Source organism: Cydia pomonella, chromosome 5 (genome assembly GCF_033807575.1).
Source record: "Cydia pomonella isolate Wapato2018A chromosome 5, ilCydPomo1, whole genome shotgun sequence".
NCBI lineage: Eukaryota > Metazoa > Arthropoda > Insecta > Lepidoptera > Tortricidae > Cydia > Cydia pomonella.
The window spans coordinates 1,631,372-1,658,358 of record NC_084707.1 but is presented as its reverse complement, the minus strand read 5'-3'; the positions used below and the strand labels follow the sequence as shown (position 1 = coordinate 1,658,358).

The window sequence follows — 26,987 nt, the reverse complement described above, 5'->3', positions numbered from 1 at the left end:
TTACTCATATTAAGGTCATAACATTGCTGGTTAACATGGGAACAGCAAGCTTGAAAGTTGCGCTTTGTCCATACTTGAGTAGCCTTAGAATTGTCTCCATATTTTAATAAAAAGTCTTAAGCGCCTTGGAAATTGCACTGTCATAACACTTTTTGTAACAAGTAACCAAGTTCATGATGCTAAAACTTCATAATAAGATCGGGGTGAGTAACTCTTTAGTTTTTGGTGTTAGTTAAAGTGTAGTGAAAGAGTCATTTTGCTTTGTGGATATTTTTGGGGGAGTCGCTGACTTCACGTGAGATTTAATAAATATTGTCTATGTAAAAGCATAAGGGTTTCTATTTAGGCTCATTTTGGTAATGAACTTAATGCCAACACATTTTAATTATTTAAAGATAAATATGTTCACGGAAGTGTTTCACACCATGCTTATCTGCCTTTAGCCCGACTTCAGAAAAGACAAAAGGAAGGATTAGATATGATTTGAAGTTCAAACTTCATTATTAACTCCACCTTTTTAACAATTGTAGATCACTTTTTTTATTTTATAGCCGACAGACTCCGTTGGTAGAGCCACCTTGAGAGAATGGACGAAGATCGGAACGTAAGGGTGCCTTTCCACCAAAGATGTGCTATGCTTGCTATGCTATGTTTTGCATAGATTTGAAACGTAGCTGTAGGCACCCTAAAAAGAGCGTACCTGGGTCGCCTAGCAGGAGGACGTCCTATCGGACGCCCTAGGTATCGCTGGAGCGACATGGTGGAGGCGGAGCTGCGCGAGCTTCGAGTCGACAATTGGCGAGAGGTCGCACAGGACCGAGAAAAGTGGCGCTGTCTTGTGTCGGAGACCAAGTCTCATTTTGGGTCGCTGAGCCGACGGAGTAAGTAAGTAAGCTATAGCGATAAGTCCGCCTGTAGTTACCTATTCGTTTAAGTCCTGTCTTTGTTTGTAACATGAACTTTTCTCTAGTAGTGCATAATAAAGAATTTTATTATTATTTATTTATTTATTTTTGATCTTAGGCTATAATAATTATTATCTCTTTATTTATTTTTAAATACAATAATACTAATTATTATTAAGGCGTAGGGATGTGACGACCCCATCGCCCGCTGGTTTTACCAGTGCAATCAGTCAACGCAGGGCAGCTTGTGGCGAGCTGTTGGGGAGTAGCGACCTCACGTACCCGAGTGCTCCTGGGGAGTTCTGTTAGCCGCAAGGAGGGTGGGTGGGACAGGATTCTCTGCCTCTGGCTTGCCTTATCCGGCCGGCCAGAGTGGAGTCGTTAGAGCTATAAGCTCCAGGGGTGGAAGTGAAAAATTGCATAAGACGCGAGTTGGCACAGTGGCTGCTCGCAGCCACTGGGTAGAAAGCGGCGTACACCTCTCGACACCCCTGAGCCGCTCACACCCGTGTTGACTTGATCCATCCTAGATGTCGCTTTTTGTGGGGGCCCATCTTGTGGGGGCGAGTCACCGTCTGCCGGAAATAAAATTGAATAACGTTTTATTAGGCAGGCGTCCGGTTTTTTATCCCATAGCCCAGTATTTAGTCCATCGCTTTCACCCAATAGCCCAGTTCATTTTAGATTCCATCAACCCTCAAATAGTCCTTACACCCTGGCGGGTGATGCCTCTGCGTGCGTCCCATGACACGGGCAAGGGCAACATCTGCTAGGTGTATAGTTTCTATTTTTCTCCGTGAGCTTCTACGGATTATCGTCTTATCTATTGTTTAAAAACCGCAAAGGCGCGTGCCACTATGAAAAAATGGTCAAGCCGCAAAGGTAGCGTTTATTGAATTACTACTCTATTGAGCACGGAATAAGATTCATTATGAACTAATACAGAATTCTAACAGAATAGCTGTCTGATCTCCATTGGTGCGTCTAAGGTAGGCGACTAAACGCTCTCAAACCAGCTTAACTTGTGACACTGCGATCCGAAACAAAGATACGTATTCGAAGACCTCGCTTGCACTGGTAATGCGAGCGCACGGCTAGCTAGCGCCAAGGAAGCAATGTTATGTTTCTCGAGGAGCAGGTAAAAAACAGGGCCGGATTTTCACACAAATATATTTGGGTGGTTTTACGAAATAACGCTAACTCTTCAGACTTCTAACAAACTGACACTGTTTGTATGGTTTGCTTGAAAGAGTTAGCGTGATTTGACTCTAAACGATATGCATATTTTGTTTTATATTTATTTATTTTATGTATATGTTACTTATTTTTTTGTTGACTCATAATATAAATTTGTATAAATGTTTTACTAAATGTGTACTCTATTGTAAATAATATCTTTATTTTAGTGTACATAATTATAACATATAGGTCTATTTTAACATTAGTAGTACGGGATTGTTAAATGGATATACATATTTATTACGATTTTACCATTGTTTTATTGTTTATTTAAAATTAGCCTGTTTAAAGTTTAAAATTAGCAAACTGTTTAAACAGTTGATTATAAAAATGAGTATATCTCGTTATTATTGTAATTACACAAACCCATTCTGTTAGATGTGTACCTACTATTTAAATAGTGTTATGTTTTATCTCTTTAAATTAAGGACGTAAAACCACCCAAATATATTTGTGTGAAAATCCGGCCCTGTTTTTTACCTGCTCCTCGAGAAACATAACATTGCTTCCTTGGCGCTAGCTAGCCGTGCGCTCGCATTACCAGTGCAAGCGAGGTCTTCGAATACGTATCTTTGTTTCGGATCGCAGTGTCACAAGTTAAGCTGGTTTGAGAGCGTTTAGTCGCCTACCTTAGACGAACCAATAGAGATCAGACAGCTATTCTGTTAGAATTCTGTATTAGTTCATAATGAATCTTATTCCGTGCTCAATAGAGTAGTAATTCAATAAACGCTACCTATGCGGCTTGACCATTTTTTCATAGTGGCACGCGCCTTTTCGGTTTTTAAACAATAGATAAGACGATAATCCGTAGAAGCTCACGGAGAAAAATAGAAACTATACCCGTTACATTTCATTAAAGTGTCAAAAGGGCCTCTACGTGTTGGCTTCGGCTCCGCGCACGCCTCCCAAAGGTCCGGAACACCATTGTTCCGTGATGGGAAAGAGATTATTATTGTATTTGCTTTGTGCAATAAAGGTTAAATAAATAAATAAAAATGAATTTTCTGGTGGTCGAGGCGATATAGCCTACATTTTTATTAAACTTACAAAAATACTACTTAAGTACCTAAATATAAATTGCCTTTCCTATACCGATTAGATCAGGTATCCATATTTGCAACACATACTCAACTTATGACGTCTAGTAGCTATATTTCTTAACTCACAATATTCTCAAATTACTATGGGCATTATCAACTACAGCGTCATCTTAATTTAATACCCTCTCGCATTACAATCTCACTACGTTCTCAACTCACCACGTTCTCAACGCACCACTGTTATTCCTTAACACATTCTCATTTCATCATCATTCCATCTCATGACACCATGTTCTGAAATCTCAATATCTCTCGCGTCTTATATCTTATTAAGGTTACCCTCTACTTTGTTAAATCCAATACAAATACCTTTCCAAATATCCGTATAGTATCCCTTTTCTATAATTAACACAAACAAAAAGTATTCCAATTCGTCCCTAAAGTTTAAAATCCAACACACATACTCGTAACATTCTTGGACAGAAAGTTGTAAATTATGACGACACGTTCCCGGTGACCAATTCTGTTTAAAAAAAGGTTAGTATTATTTTGATACTACCTTGAATCATGTCACCTGGCCGACTTAATTTCAACGTAATTTTGATACTTCAACAATCTACAACATTTGCTGAAACTGTTCTTATACATCATTCTTCTGATCATCATTTTATTTAAGAAACGGTTAAAGGAAATATTAATAGAAAAATGTTATTATTCAATGGATGAATTTTTTGATGATAATAGTCTGGAGTGTGAAAATGATTGTTTATGAATTTTATGATATTATTGATTAATTATTGTTATTTTTTTATTTTCGTATGATTGATGATTACCAATGATTTTGTAAATATGCTTCTGCATGAATTATTTATATTTTAATACTTATATACTTGCTTTGACATTTAATTATTTCTAGAAATTAATGTAAATTATAATTTATAATTTTAAGTCCTAAATTGTACACCCTAGCAGGGTATCATGTACCTACTTGACTATATTTAAGACCAAAATGTACAAATGAACATGATTCAATGGAATAAATGATATGATATGATATGATCATTTTGTATAATTTTTTTGATGAATTTTTAATAACTATCCCTTCTCGTCACCTTTTACCGAAGACGCTCGCTTGCGACCTCATTATTAAAAGGCAAGATGAAAAAACGTGCTAATAGAAACCAATACTTGTTATTTAGATATTACGTAACAAAAGGTGTACAATTTCAACGACTAAATCTATCAATTTAACATTTTTGCTCTAAAATCGTTACCGGTCTCTTAAATAGCTTTCGATTTACTTGATTGCTTTGGATAATACTTTTTATGTTTTTTTTTTGTATTTTACTAAGTTTCCTTAGAACTTTTTTGCTTTAATTAACTAGTGGAAACGGTTTTGGCTTGTGTTTTATTAATATTAATTCATATTATGTATGATTGTTAGCTGTTTGTTTCCCAATAAAATAAAATAAATAAAAAAACATATCAAATTATTAAAACAATATCGGCCTCCCAAGCTTTTTTCCGCGCGGTCGAGCGTATAATCTAATTTTGTCTCAAAAGATGTTTGCGTCCGGAAATCCGTCATTACCGTGCCGGGATATAATGCATATTGTAAAACCTCAATTTGTAAAGCTTGTGAGAAGCGTGCTTTATTTTATTATTTTTATCTAGTCTGTTATAAAAGTGTGTTATGTTATCATTACATTATGGTGCATTACTAGTATATGCTTCACAAGTTATACAAGTTATAATATTATGTAAGCATGCGATGTATTCAGTTGGATTTGTCTAGGCCTCCGATGCAAACGCACCATTATCGAAAAATATAAAACAGTTGATATGGCTATAATTATTTTAATAAATCGTTCAGATTTTTTATACCGTCTTTTTTTGGATTCCGTACCCAAAGGGAAAATCGGGACACTTTTACTGAGACTCCGCTGTCCGTCCGTCCGTCCGTCCGTCTGTCAGTCCGTCTTTCACCAGGCTGTATCTCATGAACCGTGATAGCTAGACAGTTGAAATTTTCACAGATGATGTATTTCTGTTGCCGTGTTCTTGTTATAGACAACAAATATTAAAAAGTACGGAACCCTCGGTGGGCGAGTCCGACTCGCAATTGTCTGTTTTATTTCTGTTTCTGTGTTATAAATTATATTCTTAATTTATAAAAATTATAACATATAGCTACAGCGTGTATTTTTGATACGACCACATAACCAAATAATATAGTTAGTTTAGTCTTTAATGAACACACTTTCATAGGTTTTATAAAACACATACGACGTTTATTTTTCCATATAAAATAATTCAGCAAGCAATGTATCACTACTTTAACTCAAAACGTCACTTTTAATAATGCCACGTCACAACTGTCGCAAGTGACCAAGATGTATAAAATAAAATGCCGTTCGAAAAAAATTCAAAAAATTATTAATTATGCTCTGTTATTTATTTATTTATTTAAAACTTTATTCTGTAAGGTGGAGGTACTTCTCCAGTTGGGCTCTGCTCTAGATCTGGAATGACATCCACTGGCTGTGCCCTACCACACAAAGCGAGATGACATTCACAATGCCCATACCTCTCTTTCGGACGTAGTTTAAGGACGTACCCGGGTCCAAAATACGAATAACACTAGACCCTACTCATAGTGTTGTGTTCCTGCCGGTGAGTAAGGTTGCCAGAGCTCAATGAGGGGGCGGGTTTAGGGTCGGCAACGCGCATGTAACTCCTCTGGAGTTGCAGGCGTACATAGGCTACGGAGGCTGCTTACCATCAGGTGGGCCGCATGCTTGTTTGCCACCGACGTAGTATAAAAAAAAAACTTAATGTACAAAAGGCGAATTTAATGCCATAAGGCATTCTCTACCAGTCAACCTTAGGGCAAAGCAGAAAAGATTGTAGGTAGTGCGTTTAAAACTAAAAGAAATTAGTTAGTTGTTAGTTAAACTAAATTTTAAAATCTTTCAATACTGAAACCTACGTCTAGTTTAAGTTTGCAGTTATATCAAAAATACACACTGTATATTGTTCTTAAAAAGGCACATTCCCAAAAAAAACATTGCAATACGCATAGTTACCGTAAAAAACAATATTATGATTCGTATTTCTTACAGAGAAAACAGAAGGGTTGAAGAAGGTAAAATGTAAGAAAATATATCAAGTTTTACCAAGGGCAGTAAGGGGCGCCAGCACATAGGTATTATAGCAGTACCTAGACTTTACGTATTGTTTTCGTATTAATTTCCTTTTTTTACGTATTAAAGGTAGAACATAAACAAAAGCTTTAAATTGAGACTAATTACAATATAACGAATTCAGTTACTATTTGATAATATTTTTAAGATCCAATAAAATAAAACATGGAACCCTTTATTAATTTATACTTATTCAGGCTTCTAATCTACTTTAAATAAAACCGACTTCAATAAGGATAAAATAAAATATTATTAGGTTTTATATGCGTTAGAAAGCAATACCAATGAAGTTGGTGCCAAGCCAAATCTTAAAGCGTCAACACGCCGTCACACAGAATGCCAACATTGGTGTATTTCGATAAGAAATAAAGCTGTCCATTAGTTGCTTAGGGGTATTAATAATCAGTATTATAGCTATTTGCCTTGGCGCCGACTACAAACGTATTCGTTGCTATAGATTGTGTCGTTCACGAAGACACGTGCCTTGAATCATATTGTCATGTTATGAAAGGTTAGATTTTAAAAATCTTCGCGTCATCCAATGGGATAATAATCAAAAAGGAAAACATAAGAAATCGATGCATCATTCTGCAAGACTAGTTCGTGTCTGACCAAACTATCATGTCACTAAGCATTATTGCGCTACGAGTACGTTTTGATTTTCAAGGTCTGGATCCGAAACCATTAATATTTGAGGAGCTCCACTCATGGAACCCTGAACTAGATCTTAACACAAATGTTCCTTCAAAACTTGTTTGCTTAACAAACATAACGAAGAGAACAAATCGCCAAACGTGAAATATGCGTCGTTAAAGAGTCATCAGCAGCAGTTCTACTTCATCAAATGGCACTGTTTTGGATATAAATGCTTGGTTTAAAAATATAACATTAGAACTGGTCATGACGAACGAACTAACGAACGAACGAACATCGTTTTGTCAAAACGGGACCAACTTGGGACTATACAAATTCAAACAAAAAAGGATTTTTTAAATCGGTTCACAAATAACGAAGTTCCGAGGTAACAAACATACAAAAAAATAAGGGTGAATTGATAACCTCCTCCTTTTTGGAAGTTGGTTAAAAATGTAAAGAGTTTCATTGTCTTTATTAGTCACTTGGGATCGTTATTTGCAATAAAGGGACAAAAAACATTCTTGACGAATTCAAGCAATGCACGATAAAAACAACAATCTTAAGTTAAGGTACATAATCTTACCTCTAACAGTAAGTCTATTATAAGCTATCTTTAATAAGAGGCAATCTCCATGCAATTAAAAACTTCTCAATTGCTTTTAAATTAACGCGAGGGCCTTCAGTTATTTTACCCCGGAAATTTACTTCGTGATTTGTTATCAGACCGCGCTATTTGCATTGATTTCCTCAGTGTGTCAAACGAAAGTGATGAACCAACGACGCAATGTAATATAGCTACGAAGTGAGATGTCGGGTTTATAGACAAGCTCAATTTATTTGTTTTCAGACCCATTATACCACCATTTTAACCTGTTTTTAAGCAATCCTGGAGTTCACGTAGTGTATGATTCCATGTACAATAATACATATAGAATAATATGAAGCCAAAGTACTGCTAATCATCCCTCTGTGCCGTAGCGAGCTCATTACTGATGTAATAACAATTTAAACTGAATTGAAAACGTTTTTTTTCGCCTCTCCTTATACCCCATTAAAGCATGAAAAGGTGTTAGAGGTTCGTTATGACAAAGAAAGGGGACAGGGGTTACAAATGAAGGTCACATTTAAGGGCCTCGAGACCTTAAATAAAATGGGCGTTTGAAGAAGATTTTTACGTAACTGTACAGAATTCAGTATTATATAAAAATAAAAGTATAGCACTTTTTTGTGAACATTTTGAAATGGTCTACAGTTTGAGACCGTTCAAGACTTCTGAATCAACTCTTCATTATTGATCCTTACATCCATTAGCCCAAGAGAAAGAGTCTCGAGTTCTCTTATAGCTTTTCCCAGACAGATAGTTGGATAAAAGCTATGCCATGCTTAATGCATCAGTTTGCTTTTGTTTCTGCTAATCCCATTTTTAAGATTCATATAAAGAATGCTGCTTCCTTCTGTTGAAGTTGCTATAAGAGTACAGCGGCGACTATCAGTCCCGGCGTCTGTGTGAAAACTGAACTCAAAACTTATTGAAATCTTGAAATTTGACACTTACTAGTGTTATTTACGGACGTGAATAAGGCCTAAACAAAGTTGTTAAAATGTTTTTGCAAGAAAACATCACCAAACCTTATTCCTTTGGTGTCTTTATGAAAACTGAAAGGTAACCCAATGCAAGCTCTCTTTGAAAAAGATCGTTCGATCAAATGAAAGTTTGAATAATGAAACATCTTTCAAAATTTCTGCCTGAATTCAACACTTACTAGGATCCAGGAACTGACGTGATGACAACCTTAAAGTCATTGTCGTCGGTGCCCCAGTTGTCTGTGACGTACTTAAGCATCGCGAAACAGCTGAAATAGAACAACGCCGACAATCATTCCTTTGGCGTCGGTATTAAAACTGAATTCAACACTTACTAGGGTCCTTAACTGCCGTGATGACAAGCTTGAACCCATTGGCGTCGGTGCCCCAATTGTCCGTGACGTACTTTAGCGTCACGAAGTTGCTTCTGGTGAACAGCACTGATACTTGCTGCTTCGTGTTGCGGCATGATAGGTCCGCCTGGAGACAAAAAGGGTATATTTAATCATTAATTAATTATTATTAATAGATGCATCATATGGACAATATGAAGGGACACCCTCAGACATGAGAGAACGACAAAGATATTATAATGCTGTCAATCGATAGGATATATTTAGTGACTCCAAACAAGAGAAGGTTCTATACAAGAAAATCCGTAAAAATGCTCACAAAAAAAAAACAGAAATGTCATAAGTTTTATTGTTTGAAAGACTAATTGCATTTACGGTTAAAATTGGCAGTGTCAAGCACTGATTTTTTATTGTTCATTATTTTAAAATTCATGTCGTAAAGTACGTAAATCAACTAGAATTTGACGCTTTCTAGAACCACCCATATCCTCTACCAACTCATAGTAGAGATTCGTGTTTCATTTTGTTAATTTCTTTGTTTCAATATACTTCAAGCACTTTACTTTAAGTTACAAATACCATCTTTTCTAACAATTTGAACATAATGTAGCAACAGCGATCAGACCAGCGGCGAATAAATCTACACCACTCTCCCCAATCCACCACGTACCGAAGAATAAGTACTGAAAATCCCCCATTTTAAAACTTCCATCTCAAAATGACCAAGCCCCCGTGGGTTTGCTGCTCACATGCGCCTTTTCAACTCGGATTGGATGGACAGTTTAGTAACAAAAGGTCGTAAAGGACAAGACTTTAGAATGAAGTTAGGTCGTTTTGTAGAAAGTAGCTAGGTCCAGGCGCTGGTCATATTTCTTCCATCGACGGCTTACTGAGCGATGGGCGTATTATATCGCTGCCATATTGGGAAAGATCGCGGCGACGTGATGGTTTAGGCGATACATCAGTGACGTGGTTGTTTGGTCGAGTTTCTGATTCACAAATTTATCAGGCTACATATTTGTGCCTTCTGAGATTGTTCAAATATCAGATCTGTAATCTGTAGTACTATAAAATGGAATTTGCTTCCGCTGCTGTGTTTCGTGCGTAATGTATGAATATAAATTGCTACTGAACTAGTAATAAATACATGTATAATGAATTTGCAAGAAACAAAGTTGTTAAGGTGAGCCATAGCAGAGCTATGGCAGGTTTAGAATTTCTGTCCGTTTAAAAAAAAAACACATTACTACAAAACGGCAATACATAAAGTAAGCTCGATAGAAAAGTGAATCAAAACTTATGATCCAAAATATCGCTTAAGATACAATATACAACTACTTAGCACAAACTTGATCATAATGGTCAGCCTATGAGCGCCAGAGCGCGTTAATATGTTTAATATATCATATACTAATATATTTTTATACTAAGAGGTATTTAACTTGAGCATACTTATTAACGTCATTAAGAAAGTTCCGCCCCACGTTGGGCGCCATTAATGCATTTTGTACCAATAAATTAGTTTGAATGTCCACAGCCCAGTGCCGAACTTGGCACCTTTTCAGATGGCTTCGTTTGGTGGTATTTACATCGAAAGTCAGATTCGTCTTTTTTAAGTATGTTTTTCTCAAAATGGTAAAATCACACTAAAAATTGTACATTTTTCTTATATACAAAAGTATTTTGGAACTGACGCGCTTTCTTTCTCGCCTTACCGTCTTCTAGTGGAGCCAGAGATCCGCTTTGACAACTTATCCCAAGAATTGGCGCCAGCACTAGCTTTTACGAAAGCTACTGCCATCTGACTTGGTAACTCAGAGCGATAGGCTTAATGGGATTAGTCCGGTTTTCTCACAATGATTTGCTTCAGCGAAAAGCGACTGGTGAATTTATCAACATTGTATCCAACATAACATGCATAAGTTCTAAAAAAGTCACTAGCAGGAGGTTGGATTCGAAACTGCTAACTTTGGTTTGAAATTTGCACGAGGCTACCAACGTTCAAACATAGGCGCTTTAAATCTATGTCTTTATGACAAGTAGTCAGTCTTCAAATTCAGACCCACATTGTAAGCCTAAGTTGATTTCATTCGGCACTAACAAATAAGGCCAAATGTAATAAAGAAATGTAGTTCGGCTAAAACCTAGTTCTTAAAACATGTCCTAGATTTAATTCGGAGCACTAGCGCCATCTTGCCAGCGTCAGCTGCCTTTATGCGAACTTTAACAAAATGGCCGCCAATATTAAAATCTCTTCGGATTTATACATCGGATGTTTTTCCATTGACAACAAAAGAGCTCAAGCGACAGGGATTACGTAGTAAAAGTTACTACTTACTTGATTTAGACATCGGATTCCTATTTGAGTTGCAAAAAAGCTTAAAAGTGATAGGGATTTTATACTGTTTACTACCTATTTGAGGAAATGCAGCAATACTCGGTCCATTTTGAACTTTAAGATACGCCAAATATTAAATCTAGATAAGATATGGATTGGATATGTCAGACCGACTATCGTGGAAAATGACATATGCTTCAAAAAGCTCACTGGGGTGGTTTCAAGTTTGAAAATTTTCAATTGAGTTCCATTGTCAGTGTCTGTAGAATTTTTATATAATTTTTGTTTCTTTATCTAGTTTTCTGTCCCGTAAGATAAGAGATTTTGTGATGTAGTGTCTTTGTGCATTTATAGTTAATAGTAGAGTCGGATCAAGCTCTGCATGGCATTTGCAATGAGAAAGTGTGGAATTTTCATCATTAATGTCAAATTTCTATGAAAATACTTATGACGTTTGTAATAGATATTAAAGCTCTATTGCAAAACATTATCGTTACAAAAAATAATACACTTAAAATAATACAATTTAGGTCTAATATATTATAAACGAATTAACTAGGTACTACATTTCTTGCCACGATGCCACAGCGTTGGTATTCTGTCGGGACCTAGCATAACCATAATGACCATAATGATACCACACCTAATAATTATAGTAGTTCGATTTGTAGCTGGCCACGACGGGCTAATCCTTTGTCTATTGTTAATCCTTTGTCTATTGCGGCCTAGTCCAACGCTCAAAAAGCCAGTGTAGGTGCGCTCTCCGATAACGCGGCTTTGTTACGCATCTCGAGGACACCTTTTAGACTGGTTCTCTAGCGTTCGACTCACCGGTACTCAGCAACCGTAGAGGGACCGCACAAGAAATCGCAAATTATTTTTCCATTCGCTCACGCCGATCGGTGCCAGTGAAATGAAGTTATAGCCGTGCGTGAGATGCGCCTATCATCAAGACGATCGTCAATATCGTTTCGAAGCCAGTTTAAAAACAAAACAAATTATAAAACGTGAACCGCGGCAATACCTCTAGCATTTTTGAAACGTTAGCACAGGCGGAACGGGACATAGGTCGTTTGATATACAGTTAGTCTGTTGTAATTCATTTAATTATTAGGCATATTTCTTGTTTTAATTTTTTGTGCGTTAACGAGGTATTTATAATAAAAATTATATGAAATATAATGAAGTAGGAGATATTAATAGTAATTTTTATTTTGACGTTAATTTTCAATGTCCTCCGATACATGCAAGAATCACAAAATTTGTATTTTTTAATGCGTTTTAATTTTAATCAATATCACCCGGGCTTCATGAATACAATTCAACAATTACTATTGATATTGATACATTTTGTATAATAATTCAATTACTTAAACGAGTTAGTATGAGACCTCCAGATATTCGACCAAACAAGGCATTCTGAATTTTCTCACTTGATTCAAATAAAATGGATGCTAAACCACTTCATTTGAAATACCCTCGGGAAAGGGTACTATTACTTTCAAGTGGGCAATGTCAATGATTTCACTGAGAGTATTTTCGTGTATACGTAATAGCCATCGGCTTCATAATACCGATGGGTTTTTATTCCGTAAAATATTTTAGGGAGTTGAGATTCATGCCAATAACCTGCGACATTAATTTTTTTTTTTTTTTTTTTCTCTTTTTTCTTCATCTATTTGAGTCCAGTTAACAATTTCAACTCTATGTCGCTTACAATGTTCTTTTACAGTACATATGGGGCTACTTTATAGCACTAGTGCGAGAAGTAGCATATTACGTTACTGTGTCGAACATTTAAAGGGCCATACGAGTATGTACTGTAAAACGTTGTACGATACATGTGCGAATAGGTAATTCGTAACTCGTGTCGATTTAAAACACTCCCTTCGGTCGTGTTTTAATTTATCGCCACTCGTTTCGAATTTCCTATTTTTCGCACTTGTATCGTAATGTACTATATAAAGATCACTTAGTAACTATTACAAAGGCTGCTCCTGGTAAGCTTAGGTGAATCAGTTGGTTGAGATCGGACCGGTATTCCGAAAGGTCGCAAGTTCGAGTCTTGACCGAAACGGTGAATATTTTTTCTTTTCATTTAAAAATTGTTAAGACGGATACAAAAGGACAGCGAATAAGAAATTTAATTGGTTATTTATCTACTTCGTACTCGTGAAATCTTCACAATAACAAGAATTCGGGTTAAAGATATTTTATTTATCTCAAAAGAAATATTACATTTCACTTAATGAGATAAGTTGATACATACAAAAAAAAAAAAAAAATATATAGGGAGCGTTAATACTGATGTAAATTACATATTATTTTATTTCCAGTAGGGAATAGTAATAACAAAATGAATACAATATCACTGCTGACATAAACTACTTAACAGGTAATAATTTCTTGCGATGTTTTTATTCCAAAGTGCGCGATTCTGAAACATGTGGCGGGTAAGCATAGTTTCCTTTGTTACCAAGGTTCGAGGCGATAACGTTATAACGATAAGAATTGTAATTTAATTACTTCAAATGTAAGCCATCGGCACAAGATTCTATCTCTGTAGCATATTCATAAAACATTCCATCACCACAAGTCATCGAATGGACAGATCACATTAAACTTGCTACATTTCCAACATTGCCAGGCAAAGTTACTTACTTGTTGATAGTTCGCAACTTTGCCCACACACTCAGGTGGAACTATGCCTTTATGTCAAGTTGGTGGAATTCGTATCGGGAATGATGTGACCACAGGGCACTGCATACTTGATAAGTAGAATGTTTATGTCAAAGAGTTTCCTGTGAGGAATTATTTAACGTGCTTCTGCTCGGAACTTCATCTGCGCAGATAGATAGTGTTGATTGATATAAAAAACGGACAAGTGTGAGTCGGACTCGCCCACCGAAGGTTGCGTATAAAATTATCATATAAATTTTTTTTGTAGTTTCGAAATTTTTCCCTGCATTTGTGGTGTAAGAAGATATTAAGTACCTGCCAAATTTCATATTTATAGATTACCATAAGAAGTACCATATGATTTTTTTATTCCCATAAGTGTTAAAATATATGTTTTTTTTGCGGCCATATCTTATTTTTCAGGGTTATTTATTATAGGGTAATAATTATCCTATAGGGTAATAGGGGATAAGCGTCTCAATAAAATGAACTTTTTGACGTTTCCTGCAGCAATGCAGTCGGCAGTTATGTAGGTAGTCTGAATCATAATGGTACTTCATGTGTCGTCTTTTTTTTTTCTATACTACGTCGGTGGCAAACAAGCATACGGCCCGCCTGGTGGTAAGCAGTCTCCGTAGCCTATGTAGGCCTGCAACTCCAGAGGAGTCACATGCGCGTTGCCGACCCTAGCATTCCCCCCCTCGTTGAGCTCTGGCAACCTTACTCACCGGCAGGAACACAACACTATGAGTAGGGTCTAGTGTTATTTGCCTGCGGTTTTCTGTAAGGTGGAGGTACTTCCCCAGTTGGGCTCCGCTCTAGATCTGGAATGACATCCGCTGTGCTGAGCCCTACCACAAAAAGCGAGATGACATTCACAATGCCCATACCTCTCTTTTGGACGTAGTTTAAGGACGTACCCGGGTCCGTAGACGTCACAAGAAAATAAACAAAATGACAAGTAATATTATAGGAACTTAATAATTTTCGGTTAAAACTGAAGTAAGTACACCTTTCTTAAACTCCAAAACTAACTGTAAAACTGCTTCAATGGTTAAATCTGACTGAAACGGACGAAACTAGAGGAAGTTTCGTGAAATATTGTTTTAGTCACATGTTTTAATTGCTCTGAAGTCGTTCGCAAGTTGGTTCACGTAGTTTGGAAGTAAAATGTCTTAGTTAGACCTAGGTTTCAGAGCAAGTCCTAGCTGAGCAACTTTTCAAATCTCAAAATTTTGAAGCTATGTTTCTGTTTCGCTGCGGTGGCGAGAGTGCGTGCGTGCGATAAGGACAACTGCAGCTCGGACTGAAATTCCCACGCGAAAAACTCAAAATCGAGGTTTCGCTTTCGACTGTTTCCTCCACCAAAACGCAACCAATCATTATGAAATTTTGGAAACTGCAAGAAGTAGAAATAATCTATGCCGCTTTGTTTTGATTTTTTGAATATTTGTTGTCATATTTGTATACTGCGCCTTTTTTTACAGTCAATTCAATTAAGCCGTTTTTGCGATTTTCGAGGCGCTGTAAGTTTCTTCAAAATAAAATTATCCAAAAAAGCAAAACATATATTGATGATATTGATCTTATTTGAAAAAAATCATTGCTTTAAGTTAAAAATCCCGGAAACAGTCGAGAGCGTTTGTATGGAAAAATCGCAACTAGGAATTCCTGTAAAGGTTTCTGTTAGTGTTGGTTGAATCATAGATCTTACCTAATAAGTAGAAGGAGTATGTAATACGCAGTGATCGGGGCTCGGTAGCATTTTATGTCAATTTAACATCAAATGTAATGACTAATATGGATAAGTCTGTGTTAAAAATAAGACCATATATTGTTAAAAACTCACTGAATTAAAATTAAATCTGTTATACTAACTTGCCAATTTTTTTTCGATGTTTAATAATGTCAATCGATTCGTTTTAACATTGAGGATCTATTTATATAATGGCTCCTCTACATGACGGCCCAGCACAGGTCAGTCCAAGGGACGCATTTATGCGTTAGAGGGAGTAAGAGATATTGCTATCCCATTCCACCGCATAGCTGTGTCCCTTAGACTGGCCTACGCTGGGCCATCGTGTAGAAGAGCCCTAAAGAGAATGAACTTTCTAAATCAACAGATTGATATGGAGAGATTGTAAAACGTTATTTCATCGTTTTATTGAAAGTCATAATAAAATAATAATTCAATTATATAAAAAAATTGAGTTTTTTTTATTTGTGTACGAAATTTAAATGTCGAATCACATCCATGCAATACTTTCGTCGAATGTTTGTTTTACGGGTTTTTATTTTTTAAACCTATAGAATACGTAGCTATGTAACACCTCTGGAGTTGCAGGCGTCCATAGGCCAAGGAGACTGCTTACCATCAGGCGGGCCGTATGCTTGTTTGCCACCAGCGTAGTATTAAAAAAATCCAATAAAAGTAAGTAACTTCTACCAACTCTATTGAATAACTAATAAGACCCGACCACACCCTAACCCATCTAAAGAGCCACTTACAATCTCTAATACTATAAGCCATACCCTCGTAAGGCCCAAGGTCCTACCTATAGGACTTATTCAGTTCGAAGAAATTTAAATCATATTCAATTTAGTTTGTTATATTAAATTTTCAAACAAAATAAAATCAACTCTATTCCTTGCCCTACAGGTTCAAGTTCCAGTGGCAAATTTCGGATTTTCATTTGTATGGCTAGGCCTTAGGAGGCTATAGAAATAATCGTAATACTCAGGCAAAGGCATTTTATATTTTTTAATCATGCGGTTCGCGGCGCCGCGGTTGTTATTTGTATTAAAATGTATAGTTGTGCCATATTTGCTAGTGAGTTCTAGTTTGAAGCTTATTTCAATGGCATAGGTTCGAGAATGGAATAGATAAGTATTCGCTACGAGATGTAATTGTTAGTGACTATGACAGTACCTACCTAGGTTCAGTCGGTACTCAGCAGCACAATAGATTTTAACCAAGGGATTAAAGGCACTCATTTCTGTCGAGTTAGTTTAGCGCTCGAACGCAATGAGAGCGCCAATAGTCTGAGGCTAAAATGATGCGTTCCACCTAGTTAAACACTCCACTTTTAATTTCGAATACGAGGAAAATAAAATACATCTGGTTTTTTTAAACATTTTATTCTAATTTTATTTTAATTGTTTTATTCAGATTTTTTTTTTTTTTTTTTTTAATTTATTTGAATCAAAAGAAGATTACAAAAAGCCTTAAACTACTAATCTGCCAAACTGCAGTACAGTTTGTTGGCAGAAAAAAAAAAAACTAAATCTACCCTCCATCAACTAGTATTGTAAATATTAATAACTATAGCCGCTTTTGCATACGTATGTATATTGAAACCTTGGTATGTTAAAACTTAAACTACAGAGTGATTATCACATACTGTTATTGATCACAGGTCATTGTATTATGTAATTCAAGCTAACATTAACATTGTAAATTAAAATAACTGCTAAGTTTAAGCTAGTTATTGGTTTAGTTTAGTCGCTGTAGAACCCTTGTCAATAAATGATTTTACACATATAAGCGAAACAAGCCTGTCCATAGACCCACCACAGAACATTCCCACAGAAATTGTCGTAGTAATCTTAACTTTTTTAAATATACGTTATGCTAATGACGTTTTTAATGTGGAAAGGCTCCACACCGGGTCTGGGATCCATCTGATTAGTTATTCTTAGTATTCCTAATCCTTTTCCTTAGTAATATTGTCCACAGAAGTGACATTTTTCTTACATAAAAAAGATCTATATTACTTAGTTAAGTATATATACTTAGTGACTTAGTTAAGATAACATAAGCGAGTCAAGAATTCTGCTCGAACCTGTCCAATAGTGATTTCTTTAGCCTCTTTTTATACACAACTTTGGACACATCATGACAGGGTATTATTTTGATATGACTGTTTTATTTTGTAAATGTCAGTAATGTATAAATATTTTAAAATGTCTATATTGTTTTAATTTATTTTAAGCATTGTAATGTGATTAGACCTATGTTGTCTTAAATAAACGGATTAATTATTATTATTATAGTTTTCCTTGAAAGCTTTACTTTCACGACTTTTTTCATATTTTTTGGACCCACGGTTCAAAATTTACAATTCTTTTTATCTTTCAGCGCGATTATTTTCGAACATTTACGTTTATCAAAACATAATTTTGAAGATCCATATTCGTTTTAAAAGACCGAGCTTGCGGACTCTTAAAGTCAAGATATTCTATCCAACCCGAACTCATCATCTACGGGACATTTGGGTATGAAAGAAATCCCTTCCATTATTCAAATAGAACTGTAAAAACAAATCAAAGATCCTTTGTTTGGAATCCAAATTTGAATTTAAAATTCGAAAGTTTTATTTAGTTGTTGATTTCCCAAGTAAAGCTACACCTGCCGGCTGCTTATTGAATTAACAAAAACAAGTTTTGGGTGAAATTAAAGCTCTTATTGCTGTTTGGAACTTTAAGTTTTGTTTGACCAGATGGCTCCCTAGGTTTTCAGTCTGGATGCAAGTTTTGGTATAAATTAGGTACAGTCATCTTAACCGGGTTTGTCTTGATTTTTTGCCACGTGACGGCTCATGGGAGCCTGGGGTCCGCTTCGCGATTAATCTTAGGAATCATGCCTACGCATTCGTTTTTACGAAAGTAATTGCCACCTTCCAAGCCAACGGGAAACCATTGGGATTTGTGCGGTTTTCTCACGATGTTTTTCTTCACCGAAAAGTGACCTATAAATATAAGCTATATATCGAACATAAGATTAAAAAAAAACATTATTCGGATTGAAAATCGCACGCTCTTAAATATTAAAATAAATAAATATTATAGGGACATTCTTATACAAATTGACTAAGTCCCACGGTAAGCCAAGAAGGCTTGTGTTGTGGGTACTCAGATATATATACAAGGTGCCCGTGAGCATTGCGAGAAATTTTAACTAAGCATTCCTGGTAATATTGAGAAACTAAAATGTCATATAAAATTTTCTGGATTAGGCCTAGTTTCAGAGATAATTAAATGTTTTTCGAAATCATTATTTCGCCATAAGTCGGTACAAAACACATTTTTGACTGCGGTATTGCCACTTTGAGGTCTAGTCTGGACATACCTATTGATTGACATCGAAAAATTGAAAAAAATGTATTTGAGAGGCTACCCCCAAATAAAAAAAAAATCTTTGTTAGTTAATTTTAGGTTATGTGTTTATCAATAAAAATTACGTTTTATGTCCAGGAGTGTTCAAAAAAAAGGAAAAAAAAAACAAAATTATTTTTTGTCGAATTTCACAAAAAGTCATGTAACATTTTTTGCTTCTGTTGCCATCAAGAATGCACCGTTAAAATCTCTCGCAATGCTCACAGGCACCTTGTATAATATCTTCTTCTTCTCCCTAGCCTTAATCCCATCTACTTGTGGTCGGGTCTCCTATAATACGTTGTCTCCAAGAAAATCTATCCTGGGTCGTCTGCGTCGATATTTGGCCATTCTTCATGTAGATATATACAATAATATACAATGGTTGAATCTATTTATTGACAATAACAATATACATAATGGATATATACAGATGATTACTATAACTAGCTTATATCTAAAATAGGCCCTTGAGGCATTGTACCAAGGATGCTGGCGGCATTTCCTCGTTGTATCGCAATACTGATACGTTGTGCGAGGAAGCCGCCAGCTCTTCGGTCACCAGTTACGTCAAACAGACGTTTCGCGATTTCTCCAAAAAACTTATGCGCGCTGGGACCCCATGGACCTAGAGTTTCAACGATACAATTAAATACATAGAAAACATCCATGACTCAGGAACAAATATATGTGCTCATCACACAAATAAATGCCGTTACTGGGATTCGAACCCAGGACCATCGGCTTCGTAGACAGGGTCACTACCCACTAGGCCAGACCCGGTCGTAAAAAAACCTTGCCAACAAAGGCTCTTACCATGAAACATTATCTCGTTGAAATAATATCATCTTATATTTTTTTCAGGATAGATATTCTTCATTCTTTCAGTGTCTTTTAAACTTTGTAACACCGCAGTCTGCGTAAAGAAATAATTACGCGCCTTGACAACTTAATACCGCAGTAAACTGCTGGTCATCTCAGCAAATTAAAAAGTTGCTGTCCATAAACTATCCTTACTTTTTTAATTAAAGACCAGTTCTCGAGTTATTGATGGCCGTAGCCAGAAGATTGTTTTAAGATTGAAAATGTTACTTGGAAAACCGCTGCGCTTTTGAAAAGGAGAAAATATTGGAGAAGTTTATTCATTCTTGTTTTGATCTATTATATTCATTCTTGTTTTGACGACTGGTCTGGCCTCGTGGGTAGTGACCCTGCCTATGAAGCCGATGGTCCCGGGTTCAAATCCTGGTAAGGGCATTTATTCGTGTGATGAGCATGGATATTTGTTCCTGAGTCATGGGCGTTTTCTATGTATTTAAATATTTATATATTATATATATCGTTGTCTAAGTACCCTCAACACAAGCCTTATTGAGCTTACTGTGGGACTTAGTCAATTTGTGTAATAATGTCCTATAATATTTATTTATTTATTTATATAATGCTTACGTTTATTCTGGGACGTTTCTTATAATGAAATTCGAAACATGATTTTTATGCAGAAAACGAAACTTCTGTCGGACATTGGTAGGCATCTTTTTCACTCGACGAGGATTTTTTTTCTGATAGTGATAACGTAAGTACATCTTGTTGGTAGTGAATACTACCAAGCAACAAAACCATATGTACGTAACCGACCTACTCTAATGGCTTTTCAATGGCTGTATCAGTTATCGTTCTATCAGATACGACCACCGCCACGCTGAGCGCTTGCGCCATCGACCCTGAGCATTGGGAGGAGCTTGCTGGAAGGAGGTCTTCTTGGCGTTCTACCATCCATAACGGTGTCAAAACATTCGAAGATAACCGCCTCACTAGCCTAGACATGAAACGCCAGTTACGGAAAGAGAGACCTAAGCCCTCCTACGTGTACACGTTCAACGCAGCTGGCCAACTTTATTGTCACGCGTGCAATAGAGTATTTAAGAGCAAGTTCGGCCTGGCCAGCCACATTAGGGCTCATGCTAGACAACGTCCATAATGTGTTTATTTGGGGTCGCCGTCATCGAAAACGATGAGGAGGACTATATATATCAGATACGTACCTACAGGTAAATACAAAGTATCAGGGTAAAAATTCTGATTCAGGCAAGACTCGTTCTGCGAGACCGAGAAATAAAAAAAAAACCTTTATTGAATAATTTGTATTACCTATCGTTCGCAGACAAAAAATACGAGTAGTCTGGCTTACGCACGTGATACTTTCGCAGAGCTCTTGTGCTAAGCCTACTGCTTCTGTTTGGTTTTGACATCGGTCTCATAATGAAAGTCTCTATGACCTGTTTAACCTTTTCGCAAAATCCGGCTCAAGACGCTATATAAACCAACAAAGTTTGACAAGCCAATTTCGTCAGTAGAAAAGGCAAATTAAAAAAAAATGTAAGTGCGATGGGTTGTCCTCCGTCCTCCCCTAGACAGTTTGAATTCCGCGCCTTTTTCTACTGACAAATTGCGCTTATATCTAGGCTAGAGTAGGTATATATCACAGTCGTTAAGTTATATTGGTCACCATTAATACCCCCGTCATTACGCCGTACCTGTGATTTCTTCACGCCCTAATTTGGCGGGATTCCAAGGCGTCTCGGCAATTACGAGGCTACTTCCGATCATCTCCGAACACTTCCGATCGCTTCCGAGACACAATTATTCGTTATCGTAGAATACACCACCCAGACTCTTTAAGGTTACTTAACTGATGTTTGTATGATATAAGAGGCAAATGAATAGACGAATTGCCTGATGATAAAGCAATAACTTTTGTTCATGGACACCTGCAATACCAGGGGGTAGCAAGTGCGATATTGGCCTATAAGATGGATGTACCTACGCTCTTTTTTTGAAAGGCCGTATGATCGTATCGGTCCGTAGATATCGCGGACAGTTCATTCCACGTGCAGTTTAGCTATGCGAGGCAGGAAATTTTCTTCAGAACCACACAGTTGAGGACCTGCCAATCATCTAAGTATATTTTTGTTACATTTTGTGCAGCGATGTAATCTTCAGTTGCAATTTCTCATCACCAATGTTATATTTATATTAAATGACGATTCAAAATTGCTTGTTGACGAGGACTGCCTGAATGATTTTACGTAACTTGACATGTTGCCTGCCATTTTGACAGTTGCTGCACCAATAGCTCTATACCTACTCCATACGCGACTTATGCTGAGCGATTAGAGATACGTGGAAGAAAGAAAGGACAGTGAAACATGAAAACCGAAATAATATTATTAACATCTTGTCGGTAAATTATCTGTATTCCCGATCAGATCCGTTAAGGGGATAGTGGACTACCGGTTCTCCATACAAAAGTCCCCATTTTCCTTCCTCGATATTATGGAAGATATTTAAAAAAAAATTTATGTATATCAACTACAGCTTGATGACTGTTGTTACATTTTTCTCAAAGGAGCATAGCTGTGGTTCATATGCATCAAATGATGTAACTATCATATTAATATCCAGAGAGAAGAATTGGATCTACGTGTGTCTCATGCGATCGTCCATTTTCCTCTTAATGGAATTCTTTGCTCTGTGTTTGTGCAGTGGGTGAATCCGCGGAGCTATTGAATGCATTTTATCTAAAGCTCAGCTTCCCGGTTATAAAATGAAGGACTATTCATCTATTGGTTCTGTTTCTCGTGCAATCTTTAGCTACCCCTTCTTAAGATCTAGGCAAACATTTATTGATTGCAAGCATGATGTTGTTCGGTAGGTAGTTGCTCTTAGTAAAGTGATCGCTGGACTTTACAAAGAGCTATGTTAGATTGCTGGGTATTGACTTAAGCATGGTTAAAAGCGATTCAAGAGTAATTCTTCATTAGCTGCTCACTTTCACGTTAGTCCACTGCATAGTAATCTAATAATTGTATACTTTAAACAACATTAATGAGCAAAAAATGTATATTCTCGAGACGACTGATGGCATTTTGAAGTTCAAACAGCCAGAGAAAAGAGCATACTCTCATATTAAAGGCCGGCAATGCATGACATTATTTCTGGTGTTGCAGGTCTAAGATCTTGGGCAACAGTAATTGCCTATGATCAGGCGATTCTTTAACTCATTTCCAAAAAATGAACAATAATTTAAAGTTTTGAACGCCAAGAACACCTAAAGTCGTCGTTACTACATAGTTGTGCCCACAGCGCTAAGGACAACTATAGGTGTTAAGGTAACCTTCACAATTTCTAGTAAGGGTTACATTAGCTCCCTTGTACCGGGGAGCTTGGCGTTTAAGTGATGTTTGTGTTTATGAGGTAAAGGTAAAGTAAATACTAACCTTCGGCGGCGCCGTGTCATGCGCCCCATCATAAACATACAGGTGGTCGTTACAGTCGAGCTGCAGCAGGTCGAAGTGAAGGATGAACCTCTGCAGGATGCTGTGCGTCTGAAACGTCACCGTGCAGTCAAGGTTGCGCTCATTCCGCGACCAGAGCACCCCACCGTCCAGCTTGCGGTATTGGCGCTGGAGGAAGTGGTCTTTGCATAAGGAGTCCATATAATCTGGAAAGAAGGAAAATAGAGTTAGAATTGAGAGTTCTTGAGCTTCAATGTGGGGACGATTGACATATGAAATTTATTGCAAGGAATATATCTGTGGCCCTAGTGAAAAAGGATACCCTTTTTCACTAGGGCCACAGATATAATAAATTAAGTGACATCTTAAAACGAGAAAGAAACAACAGCATTGTTAAACAATCAAAAAGATGTTAATAAACAAATGCAACTACCATTTAGACTATTTTTTACAAAGATTATCTTCTTACTGTCTCGTCAGATGAAGATTTTTTATTATTAGATTATCTCAGAAGTTTTGTTTTTTACGCCTGCATTACGCTACGCCTGTCGTAATGATGACAGAAATTTCATGCGCTACGCTACGACGATGCTGCGGACTTCTTTGAACTTGTTCGTGCTCGTAGCGCTTTCGCTCTACGCGCGTATTACAATACGCTTACGCGTCTCTTATGCTTACGCTCCGTGTTCTGAGGACCTTAGTCGATGTAGAAAAATTTATGGCGTAAGGACCGTTACATAATTTTTGCAACTTATATGCACGCTGTTTATATTTTTACTCTGCAAGAAAATAACAACAGCACAAGAAGACGATATCATACACAACTGAGCAAACATAATAGTTGAATACGCCGGTAAATTATGTATCCAATATGCCAGGACAATCCCTGTCGCGGTTACCTCCATTGCTCTATTTAATTCAAACGCTCGTATAAATAATGCAAGACTGCCATGTCACATTACCCACCCGAAGGCCGATTCTGTTATAGTTACACCAATTACACTCGATATGCCAATGCTAAACATATGTAAGTACATGCAATTGATTCTAATCATTTAACAAATAGAAAAGAAACATTTGAGGCCAAATGAATCACAAACATGCTCGGGGATGGGCCCATATGTGATGGTCTAACACTATGAAGTGATCGATTGGCGGCAGTCTTCACCGTGCAGTCCACATGACTTAGGGACAACACACTTATTCACGATACGAAGTCGTATCGTGAGAAGATGCGACCTCGGCTCACGTTGCGGCGTCGTGAAACGTTATAGGGCCACAATACGACGTCGTATGAACTTAGAGGATCTTGTCTGTAATTTTCTATACAAAACAGTCTGCCAATTTTTGCAGGGGAGGGGCACGTCAAATGTATGTCTATTTTGTCGTGACGTACAAATAGCCATGTCAGATAAACGTCAGTCCATACAAAAAATATGACAATGCGACTCCAGTTGTTAAATCCTCCAAGTGTTTGAACGATCGACTGAATTCGTTCCATTTACTTAGCTGGCAATGTCTGTAGAGGCCTTAAGATGAAAACCATATCAAAATTTCAAAGCAGAATTGGCCGCCATGTCACATTACCTCCCGGTGGATAAGCTCAGCTTTAACAAAGTGCCGTTCTGAATAATATTCATAAAATCAGCCTTAAGAGAAATTAAATGTGTTGAGACAAAGGCAGTTTGAACGAGAATTCTTATTGTCTTGGATTTATTTGAGAACTACGAGTAAGTGCTTGTTTTCTTGGACTTGTTTGTAAATTTAAATTTAAAACATCATACTCTAGACTTATTTAAATCCTTAAAACGATTTCAATATGGCTACTATGCCAAGAAAAAAGGGGTTTCATTTCACCTTCGCTGTAAATTGTTAAAATTAGACCAAAATTAGTCTGCAGCGATTTCGATAGTCTAGCTAGACTGTGGATGTGTTATTTTAAACATCAAATTTCTATTAAATAATGACGTATAAATAACACTTGCACAGTATATGCTATCAATATCTTTGCAGACATATTTAGGTCTAACTATAGCAAACTTTTACCTAGCTGTTTATCATGATTACGCGAGGAAGAATTCCTTTTTGAAAATTACTCTTTTAGTTTATTACTTCTTATAATACTGTGCATTTACTTTAAAAATACATCGATAGCTTCCTTCACAAGAATTCCTTTGGCAGTTCACCTACACTGTGCATATTCTTTGAAAATATGTCGTTGCTTCTGAAATACGAATATCATTTTAGAATTACAACGCAAACGACATTCCTGAGAACGCTAACATTTCTATTGATATCATATCTTAACTTTCACATGCCTCCGACTTTTCAAATTTAAACCCTAAACGTATATATACAAGATTTAATATCGCTTGAAGTTGTAAGCAGGATGTATCTGACGATAGAGATAGGATTATCTTTGAGATGCCGATATCTTGCACTCGGTTACGATACTCCTAGTGATCAGGTTGATCTTAAGTTATTGATAGTGAGCACACGCGAAGTCAGCCATGTGAGTACATTTGTTATAGGTACAATATTTCTTTAATCCTTTGCAGAATGTTACAAAAATAAATCTTATGACGAGGGATGAGAGACGTACGAAACTTAGGTAGATAGATAGTACGCAGGTAGGTACCTAGTTAGGGATCTGAGCATAGATAGGTTTTGGTGGTGAACGATAATATGCTATAGATGAATAGGTATAATATCGATGATAATGAACAATTTCATAATTTTTTGTCTATTTTCCTTATCAAAGCTTACCTATAGAGATAAATTCTTTATTAATATTTATGAATGTGTTAAAACGTATAACGATTCTAACCCCTTAAGTGCTTTCTTAACAAAATATATGTTTAAATTTGAACTTTAATAGCTGTCAATAGAATCGTATATTCTAACTGCCAAATATGACGGCATATACGGTAAAGGTCTAAAAGCGTTTAAGTAATTAAATTAAAACCAAAATTCGTAATCTTTTTTCCAATAGATTAAAATTACTCTGATAAGATAAACACAGACGCCATAGTTATTAAAGTTAGACCTATATAATATATAATACTATTACTTATTCTGCTGGCTGTCGATAGAAATTGAAGTTGAATGAAAAAATCACAAAAATCGTACTTTACACGTCACTTGAGTTGTAAACTGAAATAAATGTCACATACGAAGAAAAAAACGATACGAGTTGTGTTTAGACAACGAATAAAATCTTATCAATAGGAAAGCCGACAAAAACTAAACGTAGATGATGCTCATGATGATAGTACTTTTTAGGGTTCCGTAGCCAAATGGCATAAAACGGAACCCTTATAGTTTCGCCATGTCCGTCTGTCTGTCTGTCTGTCTGTCTGTCTGTCCGAGGCTTTGCTCCGTGGTCGTTAGTGCTAGAAAGCTGAAATTTGGCATGGATATATAAATCAATAAAGCCAACAAATTCGTACAATAAAATCTAAAAAAATTTTTTTTTTTCGGTACCTCCCCTACACGTAAAGTGGGGGTGAAATTTTTTTTTCACTTCAACCCTAGAGTGTGGGGTATCGTTGGAAA

At 36.6% G+C, this 26,987-nt stretch overlaps 1 protein-coding gene across 1 annotated transcript in view; it reads right to left on the bottom strand.

The window, feature by feature from the left end:
* LOC133518383 (uncharacterized) overlaps nt 1–26,987 on the bottom strand; it is a 152,200-nt gene that overhangs the window by 8,294 nt on the left and 116,919 nt on the right. Inside the window, exons 2-3 of the mRNA XM_061852058.1 lie at nt 23,415–23,638; nt 8,946–9,090 (exon numbers count right to left, since the gene is read on the bottom strand). Coding sequence (XP_061708042.1) covers nt 8,946–9,090; nt 23,415–23,638 — 369 coding nt within the window. The remainder of the gene's footprint in view (nt 1–8,945; nt 9,091–23,414; nt 23,639–26,987) is intronic.